The sequence below is a fragment of the Nipponia nippon genome, unplaced genomic scaffold (assembly GCF_047370975.1).
Source record: "Nipponia nippon isolate SJK-2023a ecotype South Korea unplaced genomic scaffold, ASM4737097v1 scaffold_41, whole genome shotgun sequence".
NCBI classification, from domain to species: Eukaryota; Metazoa; Chordata; class Aves; order Pelecaniformes; family Threskiornithidae; genus Nipponia; species Nipponia nippon.
In genome coordinates, this window is record NW_028262360.1 from 683072 (window position 1) to 696584 (window position 13513).

Here is a 13513-nt window from a genome sequence, read left to right on the forward strand (position 1 = left end):
CAAACCCCCTGGGGACCCCAACACCCCAAACCCCTGGGGACCCCAGTGTCCAGGTCACCCCCAGCACCCCAAACCCCCTGGGGACCCCAACACCCCAAACCCCTGGGGACCCCAATGTCCAGGTCACCCCAACCCCTGGGGACCCCAACACCCCAAACTCCTGAGGACCCCAATGTCCAGGTCACCCCCCCAGCACCCCAAACCCCTGGGGACCCCAATGTCCAGGTCACCCCCCCAGCACCCCAAACCCCTGGGGACCCCAGTGTCCAGGTCACCCCCAGCACCCCAAACCCCCTGGGGACCCCAACACCCCAAACCCCTGGGGACCCCAATGTCCGGGTCACCCCCCAGCACCCCAAACCCCCTGGGGACCCCAACACCCCAAACCCCTGGGGACCCCAGTGTCCAGGTCACCCCCAGCACCCCAAACCCCCTGGGGACCCCAACACCCCAAACCCCTGGGGACCCCAATGTCCGGGTCACCCCCCAGCACCCCAAACCCCCTGGGGACCCCAACACCCCAAACCCCTGGGGACCCCAATGTCCAGGTCACCCCCCCAGCACCCCAAACCCCCTGGGGACCCCAAAATCGGGCTCACCTTCATCTTGAAGGCCTTCTTGCCCCCCTTCATGGCATTGTCATCGAAGGAGAACTCGTTCTCGCGGATGATGGCCCGGCTGTCCTTGTCCCCGGTGTAGGTGACAACGTAGAAGGCGGGGGCCCACATCTGGAACTCCCGCTCCCAGTTGATGATGGTGGAGAGCGGGGCGCTGACGAGGAACGGGCCCTTGGTGTGGCCCTGGGGGACAGCGCGTCACACGGGGACACGGGGACGGGGCCCTTGGGGGACGTGGGGACAGTGTGACACAGAGGGATGGGGGGGTGGCATGGGACGGGGTCCTTGGGGGACGTGGGGACAGCGTGGGCCAGGCGGGTGACACCAGGGGCCAGGTGGGTGACACCATGAAGCAAGAAGGTGACATTGGGGACCAGGTAGGTGACACCGGGGACCAGGTACAAGACACCAGGACCAGGTGGGTGACACCAGGGACCAGGCGGGTGACATGGGGGCCAAGGGAGAGATGCCAGGGGCCAAGCGGGTGACACCAGGGGCTAAGTGGGTGACAACGGAGACCAGGTGGGTGACACCAGGGCCAGGCTTGTGACGCTGGGGGCCAAGTGGGTGACACCAGGGGCCAGGAGGGAGATACCAGGTGCCAAGTGGGTGACACCAGGGCCAGGCAGGTGACACCGGGGGCAATGGGAGAGACACCAGGGCCAAGTGGGTGACACCAGAACCAGGCAGGTGACACCGGGGACAAGGTGGGCATCATGGGGGCCTAAGGGGGAGACACCAGGGGCCAGGCGAGTGACACCAGGGCCAGGCGGGTGACACCGGGGGCAAAGGGAGAGACACCAGGACCAGGCGGGTGACACCAGAACCAGGCAGGTGACACCGGGGACCAGGCGGGTGACATGGGGGCTAAGGGAGAGACACCAGGGGCCAAGTGGGTGACACCAGGGGCCAGGTGGGTGACACCAGGGCCAGGTGGGTGACAGCAGGGGCCAGGAGGGAGATACCAGGGGCCAAGTGGGTGACACCAGGGCCAGGCAGGTGACACTGGGGGCAAAGGGAGAGACACCAGGGCCAGGCGGGTGACACCAGGGGCCAGGTGGGCAACATGGGAGCCAACAGGGAGACGCCAGGGGCCAAGTGGGAGACACCAGGGACGAGGCAGGTGACATCGGGGCCAGGTGGGTGACACTGGGGCCAGGCGGGTGACACCAGGGGCAAAGGGGGAGACACCAGGACCAGGCGGGTGACACCAGAACCAGGTGGGCAACATGGGGGCCAAGGCGGAGACGCCACGGTCTAAGTGGGTGACACCAGAGGCCAGGCGGGTGACAGCAGGGGCCAAGTGGGTGACACCAGGGCCAGGCGGGTGACATCGGGGACAAGGTGGGCAACATGGGGGCCTAAGGGGGAGACACCAGGGGCCAAGTGGGTGACACCAGGGCCAGGCGAGTGACCCCGGGGGCAAAGGGAGAGACACCAGGGCCAGGTGGGTGACAGCAGGGGCCAGGAGGGAGATACCAGGGGCCAAGTGGGTGACACCAGGGGCCAGGTGGGCAACATGGGAGCCAACAGGGAGACGCCAGGGGCCAAGTGGGTGACACCAGGGACGAGGCAGGTGACATCGGGGCCAGGTGGGTGACACTGGGGCCAGGCGGGTGACACCGGGGGCAAAGGGGGAGACACCAGGACCAGGCGGGTGACACCAGAACCAGGTGGGTGACACCAGGGACAAGGTGGGCAACATGGGGGCCAAGGCGGAGACGCCAAGGTCTAAGTGGGTGACACCAGGGCCAGGCGGGTGACACCGGGGGCAAAGGGAGAGACACCAGGACCAGGCGGGTGACACCAGAACCAGGTGGGTGACACCAGGGACAAGGTGGGCAACATGGGGGCCAAGGCGGAGACGCCAAGGTCTAAGTGGGTGACACCAGAGGCCAGGCGGGTGACAGCAGGGGCCAAGTGGGTGACACCAGGGCCAGGCGGGTGACACCAGGGCCAGGCGAGTGACACCAGGAACCAGGCAGGTGACACCGGGGCCAGGCGGGTGACACCGGGGACCAGGCGAGAGCGACCTCACCTCCTTGTAGAGGGAGTAGAGGAAGACGATGGTCTGGATGGTCTTGCCCAGCCCCATCTCGTCGGCCAGGATGGTGTCGGTGCTCTGGGCCCAGGAGAAGCGCAGCCAGTTCAGCCCCTCCAGCTGGTAGAGGTGGAGGGTGCCGCCCGTCGCCGTGATGAACCGCGGCTGCGTCTCGTACTTCACCGTCGGCTGCCGGGGTGGGGAAGGGTGGCAGTGGGTGGGTGGGGGGGGGACCCAGGCATCTGGGCCACCCAACACCCCCAGGGACATCCAGGGGGGTTAGGAATGACGTGGAGGTGGTGGGGAACCCTAGGGGGACGCTGGTGTCCGGGGAGGGGACCCCGGCATCTGGGGGACCCAAGGGACCATGGAGGGGACCCTGGTGTCCAGGGGGGGACCCAAGGGTCCATGGGGGGCACCCAGGCATCCGGGGACTCACGTCGTTGGTGGGGGAGTCGGGGGGTCCCTCCTCCGGCGTCTCCTTCTTCTTCTTCTTGTAGCGACGGGGCTGGGCCGGGTCCTCCCCCATGAACACCTCCCTGGGGACACGGGGACACCGAGGGGGACACGGGGACACCGGGGGGGGGGCCAGGACACGAGGGGGCCACAGGGATATGGGGGGACATAGGGACACAGCGGGAGACAGGGGGCACAGGGACACCAAGGGGGATGGGGATACGGGGCGGGGGGACACCCAGGGACATGGAGGGACACAAGGACATCAGGGGACACAGCGGGAGACAGGGACACAGGGACACCGGGGGGATGGGGACATGGCGGGAACAGGGGACACATGGAGACGTGAGGAGACGGGGACAACACAGGGACACAGGGCAGCATGAGGACAATGGGGGACTCATGGGGACACAGGGCCACGTGGCCAGTAGGCACATCCCCATGTGTTCCCATGTGTCCCCATGTCCCCCCCGTGTCCCCATGTCCCCCACCAGTGCCTCCAAGTAGGCATGTCCCCATATCCCCATGTCCCCCCGCCATGTCCCTATGTCCCCCCATGTCCCCCCGTCCCTCACCGGTGCTTCCAGTAGGCACATCCCCATGTCCCCATGTCCCCCCCATGTCCCTCCGTCCCTCACCGGTGCTTCCAGTAGGCACGTCCCCATGTCCCCATGCTCCCCCCATGTCCCCACGTCCCTCACCGGTGCTTCCAGTAGGCACATCCCCATGTCCCCATGCTCCCCCCATGTCCCCACGTCCCTCACCGGTGCTTCCAGTAGGCACGTCCCCATGTCCCCATGTCCCCCCATGTCCCCACGTCCCTCACCAGTGCTTCCAGTAGGCACGTCCCCATGGCCCCATCCTCCCCCCATGCCCCCACGTCCCTCGCCGGCGCTTCCAGTAGGCCCGCCCCCAGGTCCCCCTGCCCCCCCTGTGTCCCCATGTCCCCCCATCCCTCACCGGTGCTTCCAGTAGGCACGTCCCCATGTCCCCGTGCCCCCCCACCGTGTCCCCATGTCCCCCCGTGTCACCCTGTCCCTCACCGGTGCTTCCAGTAGGCCAGCTTGTGGAGGTCGTAGTCGGGGATGGGCATCTCGTCCTCCTCCCAGGTGGCCTGGTCGTAGGGCAGGTCCCGCCACTTCACCAGGTAGTGGTACTGCCCCTTCCGGTCCACGCTGTGCGGCACGCCGTCACGCCCCGCACCGGGCACCCGGGGGGCACCGGGAGACAACGGGCACCATGGGTGTAACGGGCACGCGGCGGGCAATGGGCACCACAGGGGCATGGGGCACCACGGGGACATCAGGCACCCGGGAGACACCAGGCACCATGGGGGTAACGGGCACCACGGGGACACCAGGCACCACGGGGGCACGGGGCACCACAGGGACAACGGGCACCACAGGGACACCGGGCACCACAGGGACACCGGGCACCCGGGGGACAACAGGCACCACAGGGACACCGGGCACCACAGGGATAACGGGCACCACAGGGACAACGGGCACCATGGGGACACCGGGCACCCGGGGGACAACAGGCACCACAGGGACACCGGGCACCCGGGGGACAACAGGCACCATGGGGACACCGGGCACCCGGGGGACAACAGGCACCACAGGGACACCGGGCACCACGGGAGTAACGGGCACCATGGGGACACCGGGCATCATAGGTGCAATGGGCACTGCGGGGACACCGGGCATCGTGGGGACACCGGGCACCATGGGAGTAATGGGCACTGTGGGGACACTGGGCATCCTGGGGACAACAGGCACCACAGCGGGACAACGGGCACCACAGGGCAACAGGCACCCAGGGGACAACAGGCACCGCGGGGGGGACAACGGGCACCCTGGGACAACAGGCACCCAAGGGACAATGGGCACCATGGGGTGACAACAGGCACCTGGGGACAACAGGCACCGTGGGGTGACAACGGGCACCGCGGGACAACAGGCACCCAAGGGACAATGGGCACCACAGGGTGACAACGGGAACCATGGGGCAACAGGCACCCAGGGGACAATGGGCGCCACGGGGGGACAACAGGCACCTGGGGACAACGGGCACCACAGGGACAGTGGGAACAGGGGGGACACTGGGCACCCAGGGACACAGGGCACCACGGGTGACAGCAAGCACCCCTGGGGACACCGGGCACCCCCGGGTGACACGGGGACAGGCAGAACTGACGCGGGGCCAGGCGGGGGTTGGCACGTGCCACCAGGGCGTGGGTGACAGTGGGGCACATGGAAGGCACTCGAGTGCCACCAGGGGTCACCCGCTGTCACCGGCTGCCATCAGGGAGACGCTGGGGACACCCCAGCACAGGGGTCACCCGGGGACAGGGGGTGACATGGGGACAGGGACATACAGACAGGATACGGGGTCACCTGGGGACACGGGGTCACCTGGGGACAGGGCCACAGAGAGGGGACATAGGGCATCTGGGGACAGGGCCACTTGGATGGGACACGGGGTCACCTGGGGACAGGGACACACAGGACATGGGGTCACCTGGGGACACAGACGGGACATGGGGTCACTCGGAGAGGGACATAGACAGGACACGGGGTCACCTGGGGACAGGGACACATGGAGGGGACACGGGGTCACCTGGGGACAGGGACACACAGGACACGGGGTCACTCGGGGACAGGGCCACATGGAGGGGACATGGGGTCACCTGGGGACAGGGACACCCTGACAGGACACGGGGTCACTTGGGGACAGGGACACACAGGACACGGGGTCACCTGGGGACAGGGAACTCACAGGACACAGGGTCACTCAGGGACAGGGCCACCTGGAGGGGACACGGGGTCACTTGGGGACAAACAGGACACGGGGTCACGTGGGGACATGGACACATGGAGGGGACATGGGGTACACCTGGGGACAGGGACACCCTGACAGGACACGGGGTCACTTGGGGACAGGGCCACCCTGGAGAGACATGGGGTCACCTGGGGACGGTGTCCGACTGCTCCCAATGGGGGGGGGCACCCATGGGTGCCGGGGGACACTGACGGGTGCTGGGGGGCACCCATGGGTGCTGGCGGTGTCCTTACAGGACCCAAGGGTGCCGAGTGTCCCCACGGGTGCCACTAGTGTCCCCAAAGCCCACCCACACACCAGTGGCACCCAGTCTCTTCCTGTATGGGGGAGCTGTGGGGGTCCCCCAGTGCTGGGGGGCACCCATGGGAGCCAGGGGACACTGATGGGTGCTGGGGGGCACCCATGGGTGCTGGGGTGTCCTTACAGGACCCAAGGGTCCCCAGAGTGTCCCCAAACCCCACCCAGGCTCTCCCCTGCCCCCATACCGACACCCCCCATCCCCTCCCAATTTGGGGGGCACCCATAGGTGCCAGGGGACACTGACGGGTGCTGGGGGGCACCCATGGGTGCTGGCGGTGTCCTTACAGGACCCAAGGGTGCCGAGTGTCCCCACGGGTGCCACTAGTGTCCCCAAAGCCCACCCACACACCAGTGGCACACCCCCCATCCCCTCCCAATCTGGGGGTGCCCCACGGGGGGAGGGGGGGGGGGAATCCCACGGGCACCCCCCGACACCCCTGGGCGCCCCGTGACACCCTTGGGTGCTCCCCGCCCCCCCCCCCCACCTGTGATTGATGATGCGGTGCACCGTCATCCACTCGGGTTTGATGCCGTAGCGGTAGAAGCGTTCCTCCATCCCCCGGAAAAGGGGGTCCCCCCCCGCCCCCCGTTTTTCACTTTTGGGGTCGTCGTCCCCCGAGCCGTAGTCGAGGGGGGGGGGGGCGGCCCTGTCGTTCTTGCGCTGGTAGGTGGGGTAGATCCCCAGGGGGGAGGTCTCCAGCTGTGGGGGGGGGGGGGACACCCCAAAATTAGCGGGGGGCACCCCCAAAATTAGCAGGGGGCACCCCAAAAGTAGCGGGGGGCAAGGACACCCCACCCCCCCCGCAGGGTGCTGGAAGGTGGGGGGGTGGGGTGCTGCCCCTCTCCCCCCGCCCCGGCCCAGGGATTGGGGGGGGCATGGAGTCCCCGAGGTGGGGGTGTTGGGGGGCCCTGAAAGTGGGGATCCCCCCCCCAACTGGGGATACTGGGGTGTCCCCAGTCCGGGGAACCCCCCCAACTGGGGATATTGGGGTGTCACCAGCCCCAGGCCCCCCCCAACTGGGGATACTGGGGTGTCCCCAGTCCTGGGGACCCCCCCCAAGCTGGGGATATTGGGGTGTCACCAGTCCTGGGAACCCCCCCCAACTGGGGATATTGGGGTGTCACCAGCCCCAGGTTGCCCCAACTGGGGATATTGGGGTGTCCCCAGTCCGGGGAACCCCCCAAACTGGGTCTATTGAGACACCCTGATATTGGAGCCCCCCCAAACTGGGTCGATCAGCCCCCCCCCCAGTATCAGGGCCCCCCAAACTGGGTCTATCAGCCCCCCCATGACCATGCCCCCCCAAACTGGGTCTATCAGCCCCCCCCCCCCCCCGTATCAGGGCCCTCCCAAACTGGGTCTATCAGCCCCCCAGTACCATGCCCCCCCAAACCGGGTCTATCAGCCCCCCAGTATCGGGGCCCCCCAAACTGGGCCTATTGAGACACCCTGATATCTGCCCCCCCCAGTATCAGGGCCCCCCAAACTGGGTCTATCAGCCCCCCCAGTACCATGCCCCCCCAAACTGGGTCGATCAGCCCCCCAGTATCAGAGCCCCCCAAACTGGGTCTATCAGCCCCCTCCCCCAGTATCAGGGCCCCCCAAACTGGGTCTATCAGCCCCCCCAACTATCAGGGCCCCCCAAACTGGGTCGATCAGCCCCCCAGTATCAGGGCCCCCCAAACTGGGCCTATTGAGACACCCTGATATCTGCCCCCCCCAAACTGGGTCTATCAGCCCCCCCAGTATCAGGGCCCCCCAAACTGGGTCTATCAGCCCCCCCAGTACCATGCCCCCCCAAACTGGGTCCATCAGCCCCCCCAGTATCAGAGCCCCCCAAACTGGGTCTATCAGGCCCCCCAGTATCAGGGCCCCCCAAACTGGGTCTATCAGCCCCCCAGTACCATGCCCCCCCCAAACTGGGTCGATCAGCCCCCCAGTATCAGAGCCCCCCAAACTGGGTCTATCAGGCCCCCCCCCAGTATCAGGGCCCCCAAACTGGGTCTATCAGCCCCCCCCCCCAACTATCAGGGCCCCCCCAAACTGGGTCGATCAGCCCCCCCAGTATCAGGGCCCCCCCAAACTGGGCCTATTGAGACACCCTGATATCTGCCCCCCCCCAAACTGGGTCTATCAGCCCCCCCCAGTATCAGGGCCCCCCAAACTGGGTCTATCAGCCCCCCCAGTACCATGCCCCCCAAACTGGGTCGATCAGCCCCCCCAGTATCAGAGCCCCCCAAACTGGGTCTATCAGCCCCCCCCAGTATCAGGGCCCCCCAAACCAGCTCTATCAGCCCCCCCCCAGTACCATGCCCCCCCAAACTGGGTCGATCAGCCCCCCAGTATCAGAGCCCCCCAAACTGGGTCTATCAGCCCCTCCCCCCAGTATCAGGGCCCCCCAAACTGGGTCTATCAGCCCCCCAACTATCAGGGCCCCCCAAACTGGGTCGATCAGCCCCCCAGTATCAGGGCCCCCCAAACTGGGCCTATTGAGACACCCTGATATCTGCCCCCCCAAACTGGGTCGATCAGCCCCCCCCAGTATCAGGGCCCCCCAAACCAGCTCTATCAGCCCCCCCCAGTACCATGCCCCCCCAAACTGGGTCGATCAGCCCCCCCAGTATCAGAGCCCCCCAAACTGGGTCTATCAGGCCCCCCCAGTATCAGGGCCCCCCAAACTGGGTCTATCAGCCCCCCAACTATCAGGGCCCCCCAAACTGGGTCGATCAGCCCCCCAGTATCAGGGCCCCCCAAACTGGGCCTATTGAGACACCCTGATATCTGCCCCCCCCCAAACTGGGTCGATCAGCCCCCCCAGTATCAGGGCCCCCCAAACTGGGTCTATCAGCCCCCCCAGTACCATGCCCCCCAAACTGGGTCGATCAGCCCCCCAGTATCAGAGCCCCCCAAACTGGGTCTATCAGCCCCCTCCCCCCAGTATCAGGGCCCCCCCAAACTGGGTCTATCAGCCCCCCCAACTATCAGGGCCCCCCAAACTGGGTCGATCAGCCCCCCCAGTATCAGGGCCCCCCAAACTGGGCCTATTGAGACACCCTGATATCTGCCCCCCCAAACTGGGTCGATCAGCCCCCCCCAGTATCAGGGCCCCCCAAACTGGGTCTATCAGCCCCCCCAGTACCATGCCCCCCCAAACTGGGTCGATCAGTCCCCCCAGTATCAGGGCCCCCCAAACTGGGTCTATCAGCCCCCCACTATCAGGGCCCCCCAAACCAGCTCTATCAGCCCCCCCCCAGCACCATGCCCCCCAAACGAGGTCTATCAGCCCCCCCCCCCCCCCCAGTATCGGCCCCCCCCCCCCCAGCCTGGCTCTCCCAGCCCCCCCAGTTTGGGGGCGCGGGCCCCCCCGTACCTGCAGCTCCTTGATCCAGGAGCAGTGCCAGTAGGAGAGGCCCACCCACTTGACGAAGAACTCGCGCTCGGAGCGGCCCTGCAGCGCCGGGGGGGGCCCCTCGGGGGGGGCCCCGGGGGGGGCGGCCACGGGGGGGGGCGGCTCCCCCCACCGCCAGTACAGGATCTTCTGCACCCGCCCCTTCAGCACCGGGCACTGCGGGGGTGGGGACACGGCGGGGTTGGGGACACGGCGGGGGACACGGGGACATCGTGTGGGCCCCCCCTCCCCCCGACACACCCAGAGTGAGGGGTGCCCGGGGGGGGGGGGTAGGTGTCCCCCCCTCTCTGTCCCCAAGGTGGGGGTGGCGCATCCCTGTGCCCTGGCCCCATCGTCGTGGTTGTCCCCACCCCTGGCCCTGTCCCCAACCTTGAGCCATCCCTGTCCCCATCCCTGTCCCCAACCTTGAGCCATCCCCGTCCCCATCCCTGTCCCCATCCCTGTCCCTGTCCCCAACCTTGAGCCATCCCTGTCCCCATCCCTGTCCCCATCCCTGTCCCTGTCCCCAACCTTGAGCCATCCCTGTCCCCATCCCTGTCCTGACCCCAGCCTTGAGCCATCCCTGTCCCCATCTCTGTCCTGTCCCATCCCTGTCCTGTCCCGTCCCTGTCCCCACCCCTGGCCCTGTCCCCAGCCTTGAGCCATCCCTGTCCCCATCCCTGTCCTGTCCCCAGCCTTGAGCCATCCCTGTCCCCATCCCTGTCCCTATCCCTGTCCTGTCCCTGTCCCCAACCTTGAGCCACCCCATCCCCATCCCTGTCCTGTCCCACCCCTGTCCTGTCCCTGTCCCCATCCCTGTCCCTGTCCCCATCCCTCTCCCACCCCCACCCGGTCCCTGTCCCCATCCCTGTCCCCGTCCCCACCAGGTCCCTGTCCTGTCCCCATCCCAACCCATGTCCCATCCCTCTCCTGTCCCCACCAGGTCCCTGTCCCCATCCCTGTCCTGACCCCAGCCTTGAGCCATCCCTGTCCCCATCCCTGTCCCTATCCCTGTCCCCAACCTTGAGCCACCCCATCCCCATCCCTGTCCTGTCCCACCCCTGTCCTGTCCCTGTCCCCATCCCTGTCCCTGTCCCCATCCCTCTCCCACCCCCACTGGGTCCCTGTCCCCATCCCTGTCCCCGTCCCCACCAGGTCCCTGTCCTGTCCCCATCCCAACCCATGTCCCATCCCTCTCCTGTCCCCACCAGGTCCCTGTCCCCATCCCTGTCCTGACCCCAGCCTTGAGCCATCCCTGTCCCCATCCCTGTCCCCACCCCTGGCCCTGTCCCCAGCCTTGAGCCATCCCTGTCCCCATCCCTGTCCCCACCCCTGGCCCTGTCCCCAGCCTTGAGCCATCCCTGTCCCTATCCCTGTCCTGTCCCTGTCCCCAACCTTGAGCCAGCCCATCCCCATCTCTGTCCAGTCCCACCCCTGTCCTGTCCCTGTCCCCATCCCTGTCCCTGTCCCCACCCCTGTCCCTGTCCCCAACCTTGAGCCACCCCATCCCCATCCCTGTCCCTGTCCCCATCCCTCTCCCACCCCCACCAGGTCCCTGTCCCCATCCCTGTGCCCGTCCCCACCAGGTCCCTGTCCTGTCCCCATCCCAACCCATGTCCCATCCCTCTCCCGTCCCCACCAGGTCCCTGTCCCCATCCCTGTCCCATCCCCACCAACGTCCTGTCCCCACCAGGTCCCTGTCCCATCCCCATCCCTGTCCCTAACCCCACCAGGTCCCTGTCCTGTCCCCATCCCTCTCCCGTCCCCACCGGGTCCCTGTCCCCATCCCTCTCCCGTCCCCTCCAGGTCCCTGTCCCCATCCCTCTCCCGTCCCCATCCCTGTCCCGTCCCCACCAGGTCCCTGTCCCCATTCCTCTCCCGTCCCCATCCCTGTCCCTGTCCCCACCAGGACCCTGTCCGCATCCCTGTCCCTGTCCCCATCCCTCTCCCATCCCCTCCAGGTCCCCGTCCCCATCCCTCTCCCGTCCCCATCCCTGTCCCGTCCCCACCAGGACCCTGTCCCCATCCCTCTCCCATCCCCTCCAGGTCCCTGTCCCCATCCCTCTCCCGTCCCCATCCCTGTCCCTGTCCCCACCAGGACCCTGTCCCCATCCCTCTCCCGTCCCCATCCCTCTCCCATCCCCTCCAGGTCCCTGTCCCCATCCCTCTCCCGTCCCCATCCCTGTCCCTGTCCCCACCAGGACCCTGTTCCCCATCCCTGTCCCTAACCCCACCAGGTCCCTGTCCTGTCCCCATCCCTCTCCCGTCCCCACCGGGTCCCTGTCCCATCCCTCTCCCGTCCCTATCCCTGTCCCTGTCCCCACCAGGACCCTGTCCGCATCCCTGTCCCTGTCCCCATCCCTCTCCCGTCCCCTCCAGGTCCCTGTCCCCATCCCTGTCCCGTCCCCATCCCTCTCCCGTCCCCTCCAGGTCCCCGTCCCCATCCCTCTCCCGTCCCCATCCCTGTCCCTGTCCCCACCAGGACCCTGTCCCCATCCCTCTCCCGTCCCCTCCAGGTCCCTGTCCCCATCCCTCTCCCGTCCCCATCCCTGTCCCGTCCCCATCCCTGTCCCATCCCCACCAGCTCCCTGTCCCCATCCCTGTCCCTGTCCCCATCCCTCTCCCGTCCCCATCCCTGTCCCATCCCCACCAGCTCCCTGTCCCCATCCCTGTCCCTGTCCCCACCAGGACCCTGTCCGCATCCCTGTCCCTGTCCCCATCCCTCTCCCGTCCCCATCCCTGTCCCTGTCCCCATCCCTCTCCTGTCCCCATCCCTGTCCCTGTCCCCACCAGGACCCTGTCCGCATCCCTGTCCCTGTCCCCATCCCTCTCCCGTCCGTCCCCCCCCCCCCCGGCCCCGGTGGCCCCCGCGGCCCCGTACCGTGCAGCGGGGACAGAGCCACTCGCCGTTGGGGACCTCGGGCAGGGGGGGGTTGAGGCAGTGGATGTGGTAGGAGGAGACGCAGGCGTCGCAGCAGAGCAGCTCCCCGCCGTCCTTGCACACCCGGCAGTACTCCATGTGGTCGTCCTCCTCCTCCTTCTCCCCTTCTTCCTCCTCCTCCTCCTCCTCCTCCTCTTCCTCCTTCGCTTCCCACTGCACCCCCTCCTTCTCCTGAGCAACACCCAGCGTCAGGCACCCCAAACCTCCTGGGGAGGCCCCCAAAACAGCACCCAGGGACCCCAAACCTCCTGGGGATGGCCTGAGGGACACCCAGACCTCCTGGGGACACCCTGAGGGACACCCAAACCTCCTGGGGATGACCTGAGGGACACCCAGCCTCCTGAGGACACCCCCAAAACAGCACCCAGGGACCCCAAACCTCCTGGGGATGGCTTGAGGGACACCCAGACCTCCTGGGGACACCCTGAGGAACACCCAAACCTCCTGGGGACACCTTGAGGGACACCCAGACCTCCTGGGGACACCCTGAGGGACACCCAAACCTCCTGGGGACACCTTGAGGGACACCCAGACCTCCTGGGGACACCCTGAGGGACACCCAAACCTCCTGGGGACACCTTGAGGGACACCCAGACCTCCTGGGGACACCCTGAGGAACACCCAAACCTCCTGGGGACACCTTGAGGGACACCCAGACCTCCTGGGGACACCCTGAGGAACACCCAAACCTCCTGGGGACACCTTGAGGGACACCCAGACCTCCTGGGGACACCCTGAGGAACACCCAAACCTCCTGGGGACACCTTGAGGGACACCCAGACCTCCTGGGGACACCCTGAGGAACACCCAAACCTCCTGGGGACACATTGAGGGATACCCAGACCTCCTGGGGACACCTTGAGCGACACCCAGCCTCCTGGGGACGTCCTCCAGGGACACCCAAACCTCCTAGGGACCCTTCTAGGAA

General features: G+C 67.3%; 1 protein-coding gene across 1 annotated transcript in view; it reads right to left on the reverse strand.

Moving 5' to 3' along the window:
- The window catches only part of CHD3 (chromodomain helicase DNA binding protein 3), a 73366-nt gene that overhangs the window by 36789 nt on the left and 23064 nt on the right, over window positions 1–13513 (reverse strand). Inside the window, exons 12-18 of the mRNA XM_087777885.1 lie at window positions 12526–12756; window positions 9627–9821; window positions 6741–6955; window positions 4158–4289; window positions 3098–3197; window positions 2656–2847; window positions 600–800 (exon numbers count right to left, since the gene is read on the reverse strand). Coding sequence (XP_087634011.1) covers window positions 600–800; window positions 2656–2847; window positions 3098–3197; window positions 4158–4289; window positions 6741–6955; window positions 9627–9821; window positions 12526–12756 — 1266 coding nt within the window. The remainder of the gene's footprint in view (window positions 1–599; window positions 801–2655; window positions 2848–3097; window positions 3198–4157; window positions 4290–6740; window positions 6956–9626; window positions 9822–12525; window positions 12757–13513) is intronic.